Source organism: Camelus bactrianus, chromosome 8 (genome assembly GCF_048773025.1).
Source record: "Camelus bactrianus isolate YW-2024 breed Bactrian camel chromosome 8, ASM4877302v1, whole genome shotgun sequence".
NCBI lineage: Eukaryota > Metazoa > Chordata > Mammalia > Artiodactyla > Camelidae > Camelus > Camelus bactrianus.
In genome coordinates, this window is record NC_133546.1 from 64,054,526 (window position 1) to 64,077,936 (window position 23,411).

Sequence of the window (23,411 nt, forward strand, 5' to 3'; positions counted from 1 at the left end):
TGCCTACTTGATCTGGTGTCTGTGAGTCTGTGCATTTGTATGTCTTTGGTTTTAGGAGTTCTTATAGATTGTGAATATTCTTTATCTGTTGAAAATATTTTTTCCACCCTGTAGCTTACTTTTAAACTTGGTTTATGATGACTTGTGACACATAGAAGTTTAAATTTTGATTCAGTCAAAATTAAAATTGGAACTCACAGACATAGGAAACAAACTTATAATTACCAGGAGGAAAAGGAGCTGCGAGGGATAAATTGGGAGTTTGGGATTTGCAGATATTAACTGCTATATGTAAAAGAGATAAACAACAAGGTCCTACTATATAACACAGGGAACTATACCTTGTAAGAACCTATATTGAAAAAGAGTTTGAAAAGGACTATATGTACATATGTATAACTGAATCATTATGCTGTGCCCCAGAAACTAACACAACATTGTAAATCAACTATACTTCAATTAAAAAATAATAAAATGGGAATTAGACAGCTTTCACCTTTGTATCACATTTAAGGAGATCTTCTTTCTGACACATCCATTTATGTTTTTACTGAAGTCTGCTGAAACTGCTGATCCAAAGATCTCAAGTGGTCACCTGGTAACCAAAATCGTTTGCTTTTCTTAATCTTTAAGAAGATTGAGATTCGACATTATTCACCATTTCTTCTTGGAGATGTTTGCCTTGACTCTCTCCTGGTTTCGTTCTGACCTCTTTGACCTCTTCCCTCTCCTCTTTTTTGACGTCTTCTCATCCTCCCTTGCCTCGTCTGCTTTGTCCTATGCCCTGCTAACAGTGTTCTCCCTGACTCTTTCTTCCCTTTTGTGAAGCTCATCTACTTTCATAGTAGAGACTCTGATTTCTGCTGGGTAAAAACTTCCAAGTCTACGTTCCCGGTCCTCCCTTTTACTTAAGTTCTTTGCTTCCATCTCCATCCTGTCCAGGTTGTCTCTGCCAGATATCCCACTGACTTCTCAAATTCAGTATGGCCAAGGTGGAAAAATCTCATTAACATTCCTGGTGAACATATGCTTCCTCTTATTTGTATCTCATTCAGTGGCATCATGATTATCCTAGTCAGCCAGGCTCCGATCGTAAAGTCGGCCTTAGATTGTTCCCTGCCCCACCATACCAAACTACTTATGAAGTCAGGTTCACTCTGCCTTCAAAATCTCCTTCATATCTGTTCTTTCTTTTCTCTTCGTAATTACCATCATCTAGTTCACAAGTTTGTTACTCTTCATATGGCGTTTATAAGTGTTTCCTCAACCTGTTGAAACCCTGGTCTAGCCTATATTTTGGAGCCCACCCAGTCATTCCAGTCATATCACTCCCTTGCTTTCTTTTCCACACCCAGTCTTTACCTCCTTGGATTAGTATATAAGGTCTTCTGCAGCCTCGCTCCAATTCAGCACCCTCATCCAGCCTTCTCCTGTGCCTGTCATATGTTCTGTCATGTCCAATCAGAATGGAATTCTGGTGACGGGGTGGGTATAGCTCAGTGGTAGAGTGCATGCTTAGCATGCATGAGGTCCTGGGTTCAATCCCCCGTACCTCCGTTAAAATAAACCTAATTCCCCCTACCAAAAAAAAATGGAATTCTGCAATTTCTCAAATATTTATTCATCTGTGCAGATCATATATAGTTCATTGTGTTAGTAGTATATAACTACCCATGGGACTCTAAGCTTTCCATTTCAACCAATATTCATATTATTTTTATAATATTTCTATAAGAAAGGGATTGGTAATGAAATTGATGTCTTTGTTTCTAAGTATTCTTGTGTGAGTAAGGTCTTCATTAACAGATATATAAAATTGTTTTCTTCTGTTATCCATGGCTAATAAACTCTTCTCTACATCTTAGGGAATTAAATAAATATATAGAAACTTATTCTTGGTCCTTGGATTTTTGGATTTTTAAAAAGTCTTACTTCCTTAGCATCTGTTATTTCCATCACTTTTCTTTTAGCAGCATAAAATAATAATACCCTTACTGGTGAAGTGGCTTAACCTTACTAATTTTATCATACAGTTTGTTTTTAAATCAGTAAGGACAAAAGGGGGAGATTGGGAGGCACAGCTGACATTTTATATGCTAGGTTGTTCAAGTTAACTCTGAAAAATTTTTCAGGTATAGTTGAGTTTTCTGAATAGAAGTGTCTCTAAGTTAAGTAAGATTTAGATGGACACTATAGACTACCATTCCCACTTTTCCTTCAGGGTAACATTTTTGTGTTTTCTGTGCATCATGTACTCTTCTTTTTTGTAAGCATGGCATAAATCCCCTCCTCTTTAAAGTGTTGAAGGATAAATATTACAGTTTCAATGATCTAATAATAACTACCACTGATTGAGCTTTTATTATGCTTCAGACTTGTGCTAAGTTTTGTAATACATTTACATCATTGAACCTTTTTTTAGTATGAATTCTTTTTTTTTTAATTTTTAATTTTTTTTTCTTCGGTGAAATAAATAAATAAGTTTATTTATTTTAAGTACAGTGAGTTACAATGTGTCGATTTCTGGTGTATAGCACAATGTCCCAGTCATGCATATACATACATTATCATTGAATCTTCATATCATCTCTGTGCGGAAGTGCTATGGTTACCATTATTTATAGAAACTAAGGTTACTTGCCCAATGAAGCCCTGCTAATTTGGGTTAGACTTAGGATTCAAAAACAGGTCTGTCCCTAGAATTGCCAAAGCATTACTGAAGAGAAAGAGGCTGGAGGAATAACTCTCCCAGACTTCAGAGAATACTATAGAGCTACAGTCATCAAGACAGCATGGTATTGGTACAAAAACAGACATATAGACCAATGGAACAGAATAGAGAGCCCAGAAATGAACCCACAAACTTTTGGTCAACTAATCTTCGACAGAGGAGGCAAGAATATATAATGGAATAAAGACAGTCTCTTCAGCAAATGGTGTTGGGAAAACTGGACAGCAGCATGTAAAACGATGAAGCTAGAACACTCCCTTACACCATACACAAAAATAAACTCAAAATGGATCAAAGACTCAAACATAAGATAAGATACAATAAACCTCCTAGAGGAAAATATAGGCAAAACATTATCTCACATACATCTCAAAAATTTTCTCCTAGAAGAAATAAAAGGAAGAATAAACAAGTGGGACCTAATGAAACGTACAAGCTTCTGCACAGCAAAGGAAATCATAAGTAAAACAAAAAGACAACCTACGGAATGGGAGAAAATCTTTGCAAATGAAACCGACAAAGGCTTGATCTCCAGAATATATAAGCAGCTCATATGACTTAATAAGAAACAACCAAACAACCCAATCCAAAGATGGGCAAAAGACCTGAACAAGCAATTCTCCAAGGAAGACATGAAATGATCAATAAGCACATGAAAAAATGCTCAATATCACTAATTGTCAGAGAAATGCAAATCAAAACTACAATGAGGTATCACGTCACACCAGTCAGAATGGCCGTCATTCAAAAATCCACAAATGACAAATGCTGAGGCTGTGCAGAAAGGGGAACCCTCCTACACTGCTGGTGGGAATGCAGTTTGGTGCAGCCACTATGGAAAACAGTGTTGAGATTCCTCAAAAGACTAGGAATAGACTTACTGTATGACCCAGGAATCCCACTTCTGGGCTTGTATCCAGAAGGAACCCTACTTCAGGATGACACCTGCACCCCAATGTTCATAACAGCACTATATACAATAGTCAAGACATGGAAACAGCCTAAATGTCCATCAACGGATGACTGGATAAAGAAGAAGTGGTATATTTATACAATGGGATACAATTCAGCCATAAAAACCGACAACATAACGCCATTTGCAGCAACATGGATGCTCCTGGAGAATGTCATTCTAAGTGAAGTAAGCCAGAAAGAGAAAGAAAAATACCATATGAGATTGCTCGTATGTGGAATCTAAAAAACAAAAACAAACAAACAAGCATAAATACAAAACAGAAATAGACTCATAGACATAGAATACAGACTTGTGGTTGCCAAGGGGGCAGAGGGTGGGAAGGGATAGGCAGGATTTCAAAATTGTAGAATAGATAAACAAGATTATACTCTATAGCACAGGGAAATATACACAAGATCTTATGGTAGCTCACAGAGAAAAAATGTGACAATGAATATATATATGTTCATGTATAACTGAAAAATTGTGCTCTACACTGGAATTTGATACAACATTGTAAAATGATTATAAATCAATAAAAAATGTTAAAACACAGCAACAACAAAAACAGGTCTGTCTTCAAAACCCTTGGCTGTGTCTTCCACTTGTCCTCCTTGAATCATTATTTACAGACTAGCATCTAAAACTACAGCCAGTGAAGCTAAAATAGGGTGGAAATGGATTTATTTGCTAAGCAATACTTTTGAACTCTATTTATACCATGAAGCTTCCTTTAAGCCCCAAAGTAAGAGAGTAACTAATCCACTCTTTTTACCTCCTTACTAAAGCCTAAACTTGGCTACTGCTTCTAAACCTGATTTCAGTACCTACTCTTTTCCCTGCTGGTTGTGGATAGCAGTCTTAATTGGCTGCCCCTAGGCCCATCTTAGTCTGTTTCTATGTTCCCATGCACTCACTAATGGCTTCAGACCATCTTGATGCTTTTTTGGGCTGACCCTCTTCCCTCTCTTTTCCGCATTTGACTCACATGCAGGGCTCCTTTGCAAATACTTTATTTTTCCAATATGCTCCATAGTGAGCTCTCATTTAGGTCTCCTACTTCATTTTCTTTCCCTGGTCTTCCTTGGACCTAATTCCAATAGCTACTTGCATATTCACCCCACCTTTTTCCCACTGGGGTGACTGACTTAGTCATTATAAAACCTCCATATCCACCCTGGCTTACCTGCTGCTTCTTACCTCTGATGAAACCATTTGGTCTGTGTTTAAAAACAACTGCAACAACAACAACAAAAAAGCAGAACTTTAGGGTAGGAGATTGCTTAGAAATGTCTTGTTCTTAGCAAAATTCTTAACCTAAACAGTTCTTTAGATGCCTATAGATAGATTCAAATTATTAATTCCCTTTATATATTTAGCATATGTGTTCTGGAAGAGTAAAGTGAGCCTCGAACAAGATTAAAGTAACCATACTACCTTCTAATTGAAAAAGCTGAGCGTGGATCTTTATGCTGCTCCTGTTGCAGACCTGTATTTGTTACATTTAATAATCTTATCTGGTGTGGGACTTTGGCACTTAAAGTAAGACAGTCACAGGAGTGATTCCCCCATCCAATAGTTGGGAGTGATTGTTAGGGGACTTGATATTGAGATGACCTGGAATATCTGGAACGTGTAGAAGTTGTAGGAGAGCATTTGACATTTTACAATGGGAAGAGTATGGGGGCTGGGGTCAGACATGGAACCTAGTCCCAGCTTCCCACTGACAAGCTACACTGGCAGGACCATTGACAGCCTTCTCTCTGGGCCTTAATTCCCTCATCTTTTGACATACTTAACATTGTGCAGTACCACAACTGTGGGACACACATGCACATTTTAGAGTGTGATCTTGAGCTCCTTATTGTGTTTAGTCTTTCTTTTAAACTGAAGGCTTAGTTTTTCCTTACCACAAGTATTTAATGAATGCAATGCTTAGTCTCAGGTTCATTTCATGTTCACTTAGGCTTCCTGTGTATAAAACTTTCTGCTTACAGATATATAAAATATAAATATAAATATATATATAAAATATAAATAAGACAGATTTTACCTCCAGAGTCTCAGCGTTAATCTTGGAAACTGGCAAATTACCTAAAAGCTCTAGAAGGTATACATGCTATGTCCTATGATAGACATAAACAAGGGGCTTTCTGATTACTTCTAATTAAGGAAAATTTTATGAAGAAAATAGCATCTCATCTGAGACTGAAGATGGAAAGATAATGAGGGCAGGGGGTTGAAGAGGAGAGAACCTGAGGTGGGAAATTGCAAGATGTATTTCCCAAATGTATATTTCAGAAAATATTAATAGGTGTTTTAGGGGAGAAATGATGCCATAGTCAAATATTACTAAGTGAGGTTGTTACTGTGCAGTAATTGTTGACTACTATTGTTACCATTTTGTGCTTAAACAAATTTGTGACTCAGTGGGCTCAAAGAACTTGTATATATAGAAATTTTTAGTGTTATAATGCTTAGCACCTTCATATTCTGAAGTTCAGTGTGAATTGCTTAGAGGAAAATATAGTACTTACCATTTATGAATCTTACACTAGATCCAAAGAGTATGTTTTTGAGAAATTGCACAATAAAATCCTGTGTATCAATGGAGCAGAGTGAATATAGAGAGATTTTCTGATATTAATTGAACCAAAGTTGCAAAGTAAACACTTAAGGAAGAAAGAGATTGGAAAATGTATATACATACATAGCAGCCATTTTCTTGTCGGCCAGTAGGTGTCAGTGTATGCCAAGTATAGCTTGGTTACATCCAGCAAGGGGGATGGATTGAAAGAGGCCAGTCACATGTTGATAATTAGCAAGAGCACCTGTTCACTGAAGGAAATTCATAAGAGGATTTTTTATTTATGCTTTTAAGGTTAATATGTTATAAACCACTTAACCGATGAATTGTATTTTGCTAACACACACACTCACAAGAATCCTGCCCTACTGTAAACACAAATAAAGTGAAAGTTTTGTTTATTTATTTGTTTGTTCATGAATTCATCTCATAGACAGCATGTCAGGTGATAGGTAAACTTTAGTGAACGAAAACTACAAAACTCTTGCTCTTGTAGACTATCCAGTGTGAGAATGGGACTGATCTATGTCTAGAGTTACGTATTTTGAAGAGCACCACCACTTACCTGGTGACTGCATGGAAAATACCCAAAAGGCAAAGTTAGTTCTTAGTAAAGGACTCAAATAGAAGTAATTTCTAGAATGGTTTATAATACAAAATATGTCCAAGGGCACCTCTGTTCACACCAGCCTCGCATATTGGACTGTATCCAGTGTGCTGGATTCCCAGGACTGTAGCTCAAAGTAAACTAGCCTGTGAGGAATTAAAACTACTGGGTCTGTTATGCACATCTACACAAACAGCCAGTGTCACTCACCGTAGGGCCCGTGTCCCATAAGGTGGAGAGGTAACCAGCCATCCCAAAGCTGACATTCCTGCTTCCAACTCACACTTCCATTGGAAAATCCAGTTTCTCCTACTTTATCCTCCCTTCCCTAAAGAATGCAGATGTTTTTACAGAGACTGACTATAGATCCTATTTCTTTACCTTAGAGACATGACCTATAAATGTTGGAGGGCTTATTTGACATCTTGGAATATTTATATAGACTCTGTGCATGTTTGCACTGAAATCTATTGAAACAAAATGTAATAGAATTTTTTTTAACTTACAACTTTTTTTTTTGAAGATCTTCATTTTTTATTGATGCACTTGAAACTTTTGCAGGCGACACTAATTAATGCTAATGTGACTCATGCATCTCATTCTCTGCAACCATATTGATTATGCCTGGCAGCTCTACCTCCTGAGGCTGTGTGCTTGGCAGGTTTATAGATAATCAGAGTGTTGATGAAAAACCTTAAGGGAAAATTCCAGAAGTTAGGAATTCAGGAAATACTCAGGGGAAGATAGTTTTTGTTCAGCCAGTTTGGAAAGTAAATGTTAGTTGCTTAGAGATTGCTATGCTTTTTTTTTTTTTTAATCTTCAAAATGGTAACTCTCTCTTACTAATAAATTTATCCTTTTTATATTCTTATAGAAGATCTTCCTTAGCCACAGTTTTCAGGGAGGCAGATTTTCTTGTAAGCCCTGGGAACATGGCTCAGAAATCATTATCCATTCTTCGTATTAGAGTTTAACTCATTTGTGAAACCTAATAACTAAAGATTCTATTTAGATACTTCTAAAAATGAATTGCTACCAAATTCATGGGATTATTACAAAAAAACTACCTGATCTCTGCCTAACTCAGGATATTAATGAATCAGTTCCAGGTATTAATTTAATAAGCATGGTGCTTGGAAAAATGAGGTATTCCGGGCAGATAAAATGTAATCCCAACTTCTTGGTGCCATTGGGTTATTTGACAGTGTGTGATGGCTTTAAAATATATCCACAAAATCTTTACTCTTCATTTGAAGAGGTAGAGCTTCTTTCTCTTGTCCCTTGGGTGTGGACTGGACCCAGAGACTCACTTCTCACGGGAAGAACAAAGTGGATGTGAGAGAGTGAATTCTGAGAGCAAGCCTTAGAAGGTACAGTGGATTCCTCCTTGCTCTGGGTCTGAGATTAGTTGCTCTGGAGGAATCCAGCTGCCAGCATGAGCACACTGGGGCCCTGGCCCAACCTTCAGATGAGTGCCTCCCTTGCTGACATCTTGGCTCCCACCTCGTGAGAAATCCTGAACCAGGGCCACCCAGCTAAGTTGTTCCCAGACTCCTGTCCTACGGAAACTATGAGTTGTCTGTTGTTTTAAGTTGCCAAGTTTTGGAGTGGTGTTTATGCAGCGGTAGATAACTGACTGCAGAGGTAAGACAGAAACCTGGAGTCTTAGGACATATTGCCTTCACCTCCAGCAATTTGCAGGGTGTCAGTGAACCCCATGAAACTGGATTAAAAATTATGTGTGTATTTGTGTATATGCATTTTTCTTGGCAAATAATCAAAGCTTTCATCAGTTTCTAAAAGAAGACCTTAATCTATGAAAGGCTACAAATCTGTTTTTATTCAGAGGAACTAGAGCAGTGGGGCCCAGAGGAGTACACAGAAAGGTTTCGTGGTGGGAAACATCTCTTATAGATAAGTAATGTGTATTTGCTGATGAAACTTGGAATAGAATCAGGCTTTAAAAAGTGAAACGAATTTACATAGTCATATGGAACAGTTCTCTTTCAAAGTCTGCTTGATTGCTTTAGATCAGGGGTGGGCAAACAATAGTCAGCAGAACTAGTCCAGGATCCCCCCGCCTCCCTTGCTTTTGGAAAAATTTTATTGAAACACAGCCATGTGCATTTGTAAACATTATCTGTGGCTGCTTTTGCCATCCAAGAGCAGAGCTTAGCAGTTGTGACAGATGTCCCAGAAGACTAAAATATTTATTATCTGACCCTTTATAAAAAAAGCTTGCTGACATTTACTGTTTTTTTTCTCCCTTGCGGTGGCTTCCGGTGTGGACCGGAAAGCCTGCTAGACACATTCTAAAAAACCTGTAGCACTGACCTTTACTTTTGAATGCTGAAGGGAAGCTGGTATTCTTGTGGCTTCAAAGTAGTAACTAAAATGCGTCTTTGCAGCTGATGAGTGAACGCACCGCATGCCGAGTAGCAGACTCTCCTACAGGTAAGTAATATATTAGCAGATACTCTCCAGGCCCCATAGGAGTAATTACTATCCTGGCCTAAGGAAGAAGTGTCTGTCTGGAGAGCCTCCTGGACAAATGAGGTTGGTAGAGCAGAGGGCAGGGGTAATGATTCTGGATCAGAGGTGAACACCACAGAGGCCTCGAACTGCTAACGGTGCCTCTTTAGCCATAAGGGACATAAGTAAGAGAGCTTGCTGTCATTTGTTCCTGTAAAGGAACTCCTGCTTCCTCTATATTGCTCTCGACGACTTGACATTTTTCTTTTTTCCCCAAAGAAGCTCATAAACCTGATCTATAAATGATACCTGCATTATTTTGAAATAAGATGCTTGAGGGCTTGATTCTCATCCATTTCCATTCTAATTCTATTTTGTGGAGTATTGTAAACTCTTCTGTCACTGAGAGTTGTGGATTGATTCTTCCAGGTAAAAGTGATAGTCACTTTTGTATTCGGCTTAATTCTGGAACTTCAAGTTACATTGTTTCCTTGAAGTCAGATTCCTAGAAACAGCTAGTTTTGCTTTGTACTGTTGGTTACCACGTGTTATAAGGTGTTTATTCTTTAGTATCTAAGACATTTCTCAAGCTTTTATAATACCCATTTTAGAAAAAGGCTAGAAAGGAGATGGCAGAGTAGTTCGTTCATGTCAGCATTTTGTATGGTCTTTTGGTCTTATTTCTGCTGCCTGTGACTGCCCAGTACTCCACCTCAAACTTGACATCTACTCTACCCTTATACGTCCTCATGTGACCATGTGAACACTGGCTTATGTCCTCAGCAAGGGAGATTCATGCATCTGTATTCAAAGCTAATTGTTCAAGAGTTCTGTCTATGTCGCTGGTTATGTCAGTAAGAGTATTTGTTTTCACACATCTACTTCAATGAGAGGGCCAGTCTCTCAGAGTATTTTACCTAATTTCCTAGGAGTTCTGACCAAACTTAAAACCTAATTAATTGCCTTTTGTTATGAACTGTTCTGAATTAGTAGAAAAATTAGAGAATAATGTAGTGAACATCTTTTTTCTTATTCCCAGTGTTTAATAAACCTTACCATATTGCCATATGTGTTACAAATAGATAGATACTTTTTAAAAATAGGACATCAGTACAGTTGAAGCTGTCTCTGAATCCATCCCCTTTTCTCTTTCCCCAGAGAAAAAGTGATACCTGAAATTTGGTGTTTATCATTGCCATGCATACTTTTATAAATAAGAAGAGTATATGTTGTTGATTACCATTCATACTTTTACTAAATATATGTAGCTTTATACTTTTACTAAATACAAATATTAAGACTAATACTATTCATTTCCATGCTTTTAAATGCCATATAAATGGTATCAGGTTGTACATGTTCTTTTGCAACTTGCTTTTTTCACTTAACATTGTGTTGTTAAGGCTTTCCTATGTTGAAACTGACAGTTTATTCATGCATTTTAATTGTGGTAAAATATTCCTTTGTTAGACTGTACCACAACTCATTCATCTGTTGTTCTTTCAGTAGACATTTAAGTTGTTTTCATTTTTTTCCATTACAAGTAATGCAGCCTTGAGCATTCTTATTCATATTGCTTCTTAATATACATGAGCTTTTATTTACACTAAGAAGTGGAATGACTAGGTCTTAGAGTACATCTTCAATATTATTAGCTAATTCCAAATAGCTGTCCAAAGTAGCTATAGAGATTTACTCCCACACTAGCATCATAAGAATTCCTACTGCTTCACATCATGGTTAGCACTTTTTAATTTTGCCAATTTGATAATTTATTCTTGTAAATAGTATTTTCCTGATTACTAGTGTGATTAAGCATGGGCTTTAACTTATTTCAAAACTTTTACTCTTTAACATTCTGTTGGAGACATTAGCTAATACAGTTAAACAAGAGAAAGCAATTATAGGCGTAAGAATTAGAAAGGAAGAAATAAAAATTTTTTGAGGGTGATATGATTATATATTGGGAAAATCCAAAAGTATCCATGAGAAAACTGCTACAGACAGTAAAATAATTTTTTGAATTAGCAAGTTATGTAAAGGTTATTGTTTTTTAATATATAATCAGAAATCACTTAGAATATATTATGGAAAGGAATATTCCATTTATAATAGCAAGAGAGAGAAAATACATAAACTTAACAAGAAATGTCCAAAACTTATATGAAAAAAATTGTAAAACACTCTTAAAAGAGACTACAAAAATTGTCTTAAACAAATATATATGACATGATTTAAGTAATTATTATGATAACCTTTTCAAGCTCCAGTTATCCCTAAGTTAATATATAAACCCAATAAAATGAAACTCAATTAAAAAAAGCTCATCAGATTTTGTTTTGTTTTCAGCCAGACAAGCTGATTATAAAATTCACCTGGAAATAAATGAAAATAGTGAGAAATCAGGAGGAGACTAACCCTACCAGCTATTAAAGTACATTAAGCTACTATAATTAAAATAGTATGGTACTGACTGATAAATAGACAGACCATGGGAATTCAATAGAAAAAGACCTGATCTTAAATGGAAATAAAGTATGTAATAAAGATGACCTCTTCAATCAGTGAGGAAATGTAGAATTTATAATAATTAGTGTTGGGATAATGGGCTAGATACAAGGAAAAAGATAAAATTTTAATCTTCACATCCTGAGCTAGGATATATTTCAAATGAATCAGTGGTTTTAAAAAAAGATACCGTGGAGAGCTTGTAGCTCAGTGCTAGAGTACATACATAGCATGCATAAGGTCCTGGGTTCAATCCCCAGGACTTCAATTAAAATAAACAAACAAACAAACCTAATTACCTCCCCCCCAAAGAAAGGCATAAAAAGTTTTTTAAAAGAGAAGACATTTTGAAAAAAAGAAAAAAAGGAAACCACATAAGTACAAAAAGAAAATATATATGAGTTCTTCTATCACCTTGGAGTGAAGAAAATTTTTCTATGACTCAAAATCTAGAACTAATAAGGAGAAAGAATGATGGGTTTGATTACATTGAAAAAAACTTTTGCACATTGAAAAAAACTTTTGCACAATATAGAAGCATCATAAATTATAAAAAGAATAACTGAAAACTCTGTAAATTAAACCACAAAGACTAACAACCTTTATGTATGAAAATCCACAGAGAAGGCTAATACATAACCATATAGAAAAATGGACTGAAGATATTTATACATATTTTATAGGAAAACAAATGCAAAGAGCTCTTCAACATATAAAAAGGTTGTTCAATATCACTCCTGGTAAAGGAAATGCAAAATAAAACTCTCCTGAGTTTTATTAGATTGGCAAAATTCCAAAAGTTTGGCAACATATTCTACTGCTGAAACTGTGGAGAAATGGGAAATCTCATACAATGCTGGAATGCAGAATGGTGCAATCTTTACACAGGAGAATGTGACAGAATTGCACGTGCATTTCCTCTTTGATGGGGCAGAGTAAGGAAGTTATCAGATAAAAGGACTCAGGAGACAACTTAATTAGGCTCCACTAGCTAAATACTGGTCAATTTGAGAATCAATCAGGACAATAGCTTAAAAGTAAGAATAAAACAATGAATATGTTTAGATCCATGAGTTCATAGTGATACTAAAAAAAAAAATCAAAAAGAAATTTCAGTAGTCATTACCTTTGGAAGATGCTAGTAAACCATCTTGATGCTTTGAAAATGGGAAGATAAAGGGAGCAAAAACCTAGCATTTATCTTGCCTTTTCTCTCTGTACCTCAATGTAACCAAATGGATGATGGGGGAAAGTTTCTTTCACTAGAAAGATTTCAGCCAGTAGATGAAAAAGAAACCATAGAATTGGGATATCACCATTTCCTGACCCATCATGAAATAATGGAACTTGGAAATGATCATCTATGTTTGCTAACATCAACAGAAGAAAGACATTTGGTAGGGGGAGGTGTTGATTATATGCCTCTTGATGGAAGTATATAACCCTACTTATGAAGTGATCTTCCCTAAAGCATCAAACCTGGCCAAGTCTCTAGATCCATCTCTCAGCTTACAGGAAATTCAAGAGACAGAAACATGGTAAATCATACAGTCAGGCTGTAATCAGCAAAATCCAAGCTAGGAAACTATAAGACAAATATCCTGGTTTCTTCAACAAAAACCTAGCAAAGGAAAGAAACAAACAAACAAAAAACAGACAGGAGAATCTGTTGATTAAAAGAAACATGACATATCAAACAGTTGTAATATCTGGACTATAAGTAGATCTCAATGTTAAAAATTTAAAAAATATCTTAAAATACTTGAGGACATGTGATGAGATTGAAGAGTTATTGTTAGCTTTTTTAGGTATGATAATATTATGGTTATAGTAGTTTTCAATGAGTAATGAATCCCTAACTCTTAGAGTACATATTGAAGTATTTACAGATAATACGGTAGCATTTGTGGAATTTGCTTTTTTAAAAAAATCCAGTGGTTGAGAGTATTTGGTGGGGAACATTGCTGAAACAAAATTAGCCATGGGTTGATAACGTTGAAGCTGGATGATGGGGACATGGCTGTTAATTACTCTATTCTCTCTACTTTTGTGTATCTTTCAAATTTTTGATAAAACATTTTTTAAAAATTTGGGTTAAATGATTTTCATTGGGAAACAGAGGTAGTTTATCAGAGGCTTCTGCCTATTTGTTTACCAATCCATCTTTCTAGCAAACAATCACTAAATGAAGGAAGTCATGGTCTTAACACGGAGTTCGTGCACTAGCACGTGGTGAGTTGTACTTGAGTTGAAAATCAGCTCTCCCTTCTTCAACTAGATCTAGAATCTGCACTACTGCTTTATTCTGCTTGAAAAATGAGAATAAAATAATATTTTAAAATATCCTCTCATGCCTTAGGAAACCATGAATAGGCCTTAACAAAAGAAAGGGGGAAAAGGCTCTTCTTACCTATAAATGGGTGTATTCCAAAAGCTTCTTTCTAAGACAATTCCTTACACCTAGAAGGTTGTTTCTCATGGAATTAATGTTGTAAACATCAAATAGGCTTCCAGTTCAGTCCACAAAAATCTATGAATTCATAATATAATATAATCTAAAAAACTGACAGAGTACTAAGTGTCCAGTAAAGGCAAAAATTAAATCCTTTTCTAGGACAATGCTTTCTCTCTCTCTTTTTTTTTTTTTTTTTGAATGAAGTCTATTTGATTTACAATTTAAATTATTCTCAGGTATACAGCATAGTGATTCAGTATTTTTGTGGACTGTACTATAAGTTATTACAAGATAATGGTTATAATTCCCTGTGCTATACAATATATCTTTGCTTCTTATCTGTTTTATACATGGTAGTTTCTATCTATTAATCCCATCCCCTAATTTACCTCTCCCTTCTTCCTTCTCCCCTTTGGTAACTGCAAGTTTGTTTCTTATACTTGTGAGTCTGTTTCTGTTTTGCAAAGACATTCATTTGTATTATTGTTTTAGATTCCATGTATAAGTGGTATCATATAGAATTTGTCTTTCTCTGTCCGAGTAATTTCACTTAGTATAATATTCTCTAGGTCTATCCATGCTGCTGCAAATGGCAGGTTTTCATTCTTTTTTTGTGGCTGGGTAATATTCCATTAGACAGACAGACAGACAGACAGACACACACACACACACACACACACACACACACACTCTATATCTTCTTTATCCGTTCATCTGTTGATGGGCACTTAGGTTGCCTCCATTTCTTGGCTATTGTAAATAGCGCTGCTATGAACATTGGGGTGCATGTATCTTTTCAAATTAGTTTTTTTGTTCTTTCTGGACATATACCCAGGAGTGAAGTTGCTGGATCATATGGTAGTTCTAGTTTTAGTTTTTTGCAGGACCTCCATCCTGTTTTCCATAATGGCTGCCCCAATTTACATTCCCACCAACATAGTACAAGGGTTCCCTTTTGTCCACATCCTCTCCAACATTTGTCATTCGTAGAGTTTTTAATGATAGCCATTCTGACAGGTGTGAGGTGCTTCTGTAATAAATAGCTATATTGAGCATCTTTGCATGTGTCTGTTAACTATCTGTATGTCTTTTTGGAGAAATGTCTGCTCTAGTCTTCTACCCAGTTTCTGATTGGGCTGCTTGTTTTTTGATATTGAGCTGTTAGGAAAATGCTTTCTTAATTCAATTCAAAACTCCAAAATATAAGTGACTTTTTTACATCTTTATAGGACTTAGTCTTTTAATACTCATGGATTATTTACTTGCCATATGCTTTGAATTCTGGAAGCAAAGAACAGTAACATTCACATCACCTCTGACTTGGACTTCTCCCATTCATAAGTTAAATACTTGAAAAAGAGTTTATCTACATATGAATGATCTTAGTGATAAAAACCTGCCTTTTATGCTTTTTTTTTCATGTGTTATCTCATTTGATATTCACAAGAAACCTTTGAAGTTTAAAGGGAAAATATTACCCCTATTTTACAGCTGAAAGGACTGAGGTTCAGAAGCATAATGGAAAACCCTTGGAAATCAGAGGAACTGAGTTTGAGTGCTGATTCTTCTGTGAGACCATGTGCATGTTTTTTAACCTCTTGAACTTCAGTTTGCTTGTCTGTAAAATGGGTATAATGAAATCCCATTTTATAATGTTACCATGGAGACTAAATGAGCTGATATATGTGACAGTCTGATAAAAGATACTATGCAAATTTTCATTCTGCACTGAAAATGAAGACTGTGGTAGGGCTATTTTAGTAAATGGTCCCTAAGTTGAAAAATGAGATTCATCCATATGATATAAGGAAACGGGTAATGTTTAGCTTAGAGAAAGGTCAGGAGAAAGTGTTAGATGTTGTCAGATATTTTCTGAAGGGCTCCAGTTATGAGGAGTAGATTTCCTTCAATTTAAAGAACTTCTACAGATACACACTACTACATATAAAATAGATAAACAACACGGACCTACTGTACAGCACAGGTAAATATATTCAATTTCTTATAATGAGCCGTAATCAAAAATAAACTGAAAAATATAGATGTATGTGTATAACGGAATTGCTTTGCCATACACCTGAAACTAACATTTTAAATCAAGTACACTTCAATAAAAAATAAGAATTAAAAAAAAAATTCCCTTGCAGTGAGTCTCCCTGTTACTGGAGATACTCAAGCAAAGACCATGCAGTTTCATGTTAGGAATATTGCAGAGGGGCTTCACTCCTCTTAGGTTTCTTCTCTTGAGGTTTTGTCCTTGAGTCTAACAAGCTGTCAGAGTTGGGTAAAGATTCCTGATCACTAATTTCACGGTCTGAGAAGTACTAATGATGATAGTCCTGTAATGGAATAAAAATGGCAGAAAATGATTTTTAAAAGTTTATTTAGCAAATATTTATTAAGCACTTAACATATTGCAAGATGATGTGCTAGGTACCAGGGCATTTTTAAACAGCTGTTTCTGGTATTTCATTATTTGAACGTATGAGGTTCTGTTCTGTTTCCAGTCATTCTCTCACCTTTTAAATATATACTGTGTCAGTCTTAATCTTCCCAGGTCTTGTAAGGGAGGTGATAAAATGTTAACATTGCCCACTACCTATGTTCTTGTTATTCCAACTGATTTAGTTTCCAATTTTGTTGGAACTTTCCTGCATAGACTTTAATTCTCCAGGGTAGAGTCAAAATGTGTTGAAATGACCTCCTAAAAAAAGAAAGGGAAAATAGATCACCTAGTACAAAATATGTGTTTGCATCCTAGGCTCTGAGGATAAAATCTGTGGTTAGACATTTAATGTATCAGAACCTTAATGCTATTTAACGTACGGATGAGTGCATTGTGTGTGTTTTGTGTATTTAAAATTGAGATTTTTGTTTGAACAGTGTCTTTCATTTGGTGTATTTCATGGTGATTTATCATAATAGACCACTTTAAATCATCTGAAATAGCAAGACACATGAATTTCAACAATAACTTCCCCAAGGCTAGAGAAGTCAGCGGGAGCTCAAACTGCTAGGTAGACATTTTTTTTTTTCAAACTCATATACAAGTGTAAAACTTTTATGAGGCTGCTTTAACGAGGCCCTTTGGGATTTAAGGTTATTTATCTAAGCTCTTATTAAAAATGAAAACTTTTCTATGTTTAGCCCTGTAAAGCAAAACTGATCCTAACAATACTGTAAGCCGGAAGAATGAATACCGTTCTGCAGACTGACTCAAAAATAAAGTAAAGAAACTTTGGGGCTAGTGTCTTCAGCACTGACGTTATGGTAATGGGGCGGTGATAGCAGGACCAGCATTTCAAAGCCTCCTTTAATTAAAAAAATTTAGCTCTACTATTGCTGCTGATTTAGGGTTTGACATGACTGATTAAAATGACTTCCAGCCTAAGAGTCCGGTTTCACAGAACGCTCTGGTGTCTCCGTTGGAGTCAAGTTGCCCCAGGACGGTGTTGCCTGGTGTAAGGTCTATGAGCACTCTTCCTTTACGGTGTCTGCACATGTTGAAGTGTATCTTTGGCTTCTGCCCTCCCCTGCTGAGAAGTGGGGGGTGGGAGAGAGGTTGTTTCTAAGATCATTGTGCCAGAATCACTCTATATAACCCAGTGGAAGAGCTGAAACTGCTGCAGGAACAATTTTGGAATCTTGAAATATGTTCAGCTTCTTTGTAGGTATGTTCTGGTTTGATGAGTCTGGGTCCTGCAGTAAATCTATTCTCAGACCCTGGGAGCTAGGATTTCAAATAATCTGTGATGCAGTGCAATTTTTGGGAGTGAGGACATTTTGAGGGGAGAAAGCACGTGTTACAAAATCAGGGTCAAGAGCTCTTGCAGACTGTAAGAGCTTATCAGAGTCAGTTTAGCTTGGATGTGACCAGTCCAGCTGGCAGAAATTTTAAGAGAAGGTGGATGGATAAATGGATGAGTGCATGGACAAAAAAAGATGGAGTAGAGAGATGGATGGACAGGTAAAACTACTTCCTGTTGATAATATGATTCTTGATGAATGGTGAATTTTTGGTGAATGGTGAATTTCTATGCTACAGAATGTGTATAAAAATTGGACAACAGACACATCTGAGTGAGATCACGGTGACCAAATAAATGGACAATATTGAAGACGTGTATGAAATGACCAAAAATGAAAACTTTCAGCCAATGAGCATTTTTGGGTTGTTTTTAAGGGTCTTACTTCAACAGTTAACCTAAACAGTACTAATGTAAGTCATCGGAGGTAACACATCACTTAGTGGAATCTGGGAACTTCTGAGTCTCCACCTCTGTTTCACAGGAAGTGAAGTTGGTTCTGAGACAGTAGACAGAAGAGCCAGAGTGGAAAGCACGCAGATGGTATTTCTAAGGAGAGAAGTACAGAACTACCAGCTGGCAGTGATGGTGCAAAGGAGGAAGGAGACAAAGGGCAAACACCAAGAGAAATGATGCTGGCAGAAGTGTTGGCTGAAGGCCGGAGGTAGAGGCAGCACAAGCATAAAAACAAACAGGTTGGGAAATGTCAAGATGAACTTAAGTTTAAGAGCTTCTTTTCTGAAAGAATCTCAAATTTGCAGTTGCAAATGGGAGGCAGAGTGTATGTACACTTGGCTTTCACTCTTCAACTTGAGCAGCTGTTTTAACAGTTGAGTTGGTAGGCACTGGCAGGAATAGAGTATTTTAATTTGGGAGAAACCCAACTGCTAAAACAGCTGTTTGGTCTGATGAGACTTAAGCTGGCTCTGCTGAGGTTACACGACTTAATAGGATAGTAGCAGCAGGCAGATTGGCTGTTATCATGATTTTATTGGACAGAACAGAAGCATGAGCGGACGCTAGGTTGAATTCTAGGTTGGTCTCTGACTTTCCAAAGAAGCCACACTCCCTGGTTTATTTTAGCAAAGTACAGAAGCGGGTAACATGGGCTTTTTACCTTGTTCCAAGTTCATGGAAATTACCTGAAATAATTTTGCCTTATGTTCTTGGGATGCAAGCTTTTTTTCCCTTGCACTTTTAAAAAAGAAGGCTCCCTTTTTTTAGATGCTAGTTTTATTAGCATCTCTTATCATCTCCTAATAATAGATAATATACCCGCTCAAGTCACCAGTCATTTGTATATATATTTTGTATTCTTTGTTATCTAAGCAAAGAATGCTATTAATAGCAGCCACCAAATTTGTCAGTTTGTAGGCAACATGTTTTTAACATCTAGAACAACTTGAGTGACACTGACAGTGATGAAAATCTTGAATTCCAAATTTGCCATCTCAAGAACCTTTTTTCATGGAAAAGACTACTGATTACATTAGTTTCCAGTAAATTTAAGATTTAAAGTACTTGTTAAGATGATTTGGTTGATTTCTTGCAAAAAAACCCCCTAATTTTACTTTATATAATGTTAACATTTTAAACATTCAGAGATAGGCTTCCTTTCATATATTTTCAAAATGAAAATGGCTTGACTTTTTATATGATCACTGAAATAGTCATATTCACTGTAAACATTTGAAACAATACAGGAAACTATAGTATAAGAGAGCAAGGAGAATTCTTATAATTTCAGCCTCCACAGGAAACTGCAGTTAACATTTTGCCTCTCTTCCTTGTATATATCTCTTTATTTGCATATACACAGAAAGATGCGATTAGAAGATTAAATTTTATATAAATTAATTTTAGCTGTATATATTGTTCTTTATTTTGCTTGTGCTTTTTTTATAACTTGTCAAAACTTTGTGACTGTCTTTACATGTCAGTATAGATCTACAGTCATCATTTAGATCTTGACTTTGGGGGCTTCCATATTTTGAAGTAGTGACTTATTTTTCTCATTTCTAAAACCCAGTGTTGTAAGTAATTAGAATGCAGAACTGAAGATGATGTTTGAGATGTTAACAAGAGATGAACTAGGTATCAAAAGTATACTTTCACTGAAAAAAAATACATTTAACTAACTAAAGCAAGCAATTTATATATTTTGAATGTTTGTATCAATAATTTAACAAAAGTACTTCGGTTATAAATGAAATATTTTTGTTATTTAAAAAAAATTGAATATTAGCTTTTTTTTAGTTGGACCATCAAGAAACATTGTGTTGCTTTCTTCCTATTTCCTAGGCTAAAAAATTCAAGGTTTCCTCATTTTAACAGTCACAAATAATTTCTCATTACAATATAAATTTGTTCAGAGGATGGCAATATTTTTATATTCACAGTGGGATGTATTGCTGTTAAAAAAAAAAAAGGTAACTTAGCTTTTCTAGCTCAACTAACGCTGGTAAATTCAGGTGCTTAACTGCCTTTCACCAGTTTCTGAGAATAACTTTAAAACTTTTCGAGAATACTGATTTCTTAAATATCCCGTATTTAACGCCCCACTCCCACCCCAGTTACATACACATACACTATCCAGTGATGATTACCCACATTTTAAGTGTCTTTCTCACACTTTGGATACCAAATATTGAGAGGAGCCTCTCAAAAATGAACAAAATGTAGAATCGTGAAAGCCTGTTATCAGAGATAGCTCATTTCTAGGGTATGGTGGCAAGGAAAGAGAAGCTATATATTTAATAATTTTAAAAAATTGTGACTGTTGGACATTTCGATGAAATTCCCCTTACATTCCAAATGCTTTCATTTAACAAGATTTAATTCTGCCTTGGAAAAATTTAATTAAATATTTCCCTTTTTGACTTAAGACACTGATTAGGGGATACTTATTAATCCATAAAACCTATGAATAGAACTTTGGAGGATACTTACCAGTTTCTATAATCACATCTCTTTAGGGTCAGCTAAGGGATAAATGATAGATATAAAATTTAGGAGATAATATGGCTTGACCTAGTACATCTTATTGTTTATATTCATTTTAGTAAGCTACAGAAGAATCAAGTTGTTACAGGGGAATTGAATTTAAGTTTAGAGAAAGGACAAGATAACTTGGAAATGGATTCTCTTACCTTACCTGAAATGGGCGTGGCAGCCAGGGTGACATTGACATGTGACTTCTTCACAGAAGGTCTGAAGTCTTCATGAGGACGTTCTCTAAAATCAAGGACACTGAATAAGTCAGTGATCGTGGCATTTGGATTCTCATCTCTCCTCATGAAGGGGCAGAATTTTTAGTCTTTGAGATTTGTCTTTGGATGAGTCAGAGAGAACCACTTGTGATTTAGGGTTATGCAATCCAGTTGCTCATAACTAGGTTACCAATTTGGGCCAAACCCAATTCATCTGAATGAGCTGTGTACCATTGCCAGCTGCCCTCTCGTGAAGGAAGGGTGTCTGGCCTTTCAAGAGAAGGCCATCTGAGATTGGACTTGGGAAGAGGTGTGAGAGTGGCCAGGTACATGAAGATGACGGTATTTAATAAAGGCAGGGGAGGAGAGGGTTGGATGGTGCAGACCACCAGGATACACCCCTTCTGAAGCCAGGGGCTGATAGACCTCCCATAGATCACATCTCTCTTTTCTGCTGAGACCCCCCACATGGTTTCAGTGGACATCTCAACACAGTCACAGCCAACCAACTTGAATTGAAAAATGAAGAAAACCTATTTGTTATATACCAGGGCTAGGAAATAATAAAAGAAGTTTTAAACCCTTGCTTTGTACTTTATGTATCATAAACACTTGTACATCCACATTTGCAAAGGACTGAAACTGTGGGACAGAGTGGATAGTGTTGATTGATGGAAGTGCTGGCTGAGTTGGCCCCTGATGGGACAGGGGAGCTAGTGAGGCCCAGTAAGAGGTTTACTTATGAGAATGTTGTCAGAGTGGATCTAATTTATTACATCCCACCCATCATACCTTGACTTTAGTTACTCGGGAAAGTGATTAAAGGATTGAAAATGCACTTCTCAGTCACTTTTTTGACCACTTTCCTCTGGTAATGGAATGCAGGAAAATGTGAACAAGGATATCTTCTCTTTAAGAAAGCTTTAAAAATTTTTTCTAAATGTTTTGTTTAACAATACCATTCAAAAATAAATAACCCTATGGTGTATGGGTTTGTTGTAGTTTCTTAGATTTTTTTCTTTTTTTTATTTAAAAATTTAAAAAAAATTTAGTTGAAGTTCAGTAGTTTACAATGTTGTGTCAGTTTCTGGTGTACAGCATAATGTTTCAGTCATACATATACATGTATTTCTTTTCATATTCTTTTTCATTATAGCTTATTACAAGTTATTGAATATAGTTTACTGTGCTATGCAGGAGAAATTTGTTGTTTATATAGCACTCAGTATCTGCAAATCTTGAATTCCCAATTTATCCCTTCCAACCCCCTTTCCCCGCTGTTAACCATAAGTTTGTTTCTATGTCTGTGAGTCTGTTTCTGTTTTTATAAATGCTTGTATTATTGCAAGATACCAGCTGTTAAGAACATAGAACTGGCATTATCATTATCACTAAAGAAGAGAACTGACCCTATGAACTTGCCTGCCAGAAACTTCATAATTAGAATTGATATCATTAGAAATGTCATAATTTATTTTCATGTTGAGCTCTTTTATACTGTATTAGGCTCTTGATATAATTGTAACTTCTGGGAGAGTTGTTATGTCATCTCAATTTGTCTTTTTTGCCTTTGTTACATTAAACGACCTCTGTTTCCTGGAAGTCTGTATCGCCTTTTTCAAGTTCTTTTTTTAATACTGATTTGTGTTTGATTCATTCTCAATTTCGTCATTTTTGGTAGAAGTGATGGAAGATGACTTTTTCCCCCTTCTTGTTGCCTCTGTGAAAATAGATAGGCCATAGTTGCTTCTCTAGGGAATTTTGTCAAAGCAGAAGTTTAGAAATAAGGATGCTGTGTCCTCTGCTTGCATTTGGTCTCTTAGACTAAGGTCACCTGACTGACAGCTCTGGTCTCCTAGGAAAGCTTTTCGTCTCCCAGTACTTTAAAAACTACAGAAAAGGTTTCAATTGATGGTTAATTCCTTATTTCATTTGAAGTATCTTGTTGATTTTATAGGGGACGATTACTGATTTAGGTCTAATACGATTTAGATCTATGATGTCTTTATAGGAAATACAAGAAAATAATCCAGATTCTGGATTGCTATGATTCTGTTTCTTAAAATGTTTATATCATTAAC

The 23,411-nt window shown here is 36.0% G+C and overlaps 1 protein-coding gene and 1 non-coding gene across 7 annotated transcripts in view; one reads left to right on the forward strand and one right to left on the reverse strand.

The window, feature by feature from the left end:
• Positions 1 to 23,411, forward strand: part of UBE3D (ubiquitin protein ligase E3D) — a 266,407-nt gene that overhangs the window by 50,499 nt on the left and 192,497 nt on the right. Inside the window, exon 9 of one of the 6 annotated variants that reach the window (XM_074368695.1) lies at positions 18,606 to 22,932. The exons of 4 other annotated variants lie outside the window; for them this stretch is intronic. In XM_074368695.1, the coding sequence (XP_074224796.1) occupies positions 18,606 to 18,612 (7 nt within the window). In that variant the 3' untranslated portion in view covers positions 18,613 to 22,932. Of the gene's footprint in view, positions 1 to 3,118; positions 4,059 to 18,605; positions 22,933 to 23,411 lie in introns of those variants that run through there. One more of the 6 variants, XM_074368694.1, reaches the window with a different exon arrangement.
• On the reverse strand, positions 9,152 to 9,212 carry LOC123613631 (U7 small nuclear RNA). Its single transcript, XR_006721007.1, has one exon. It is a non-coding gene; the product is annotated as a U7 small nuclear RNA (small nuclear RNA).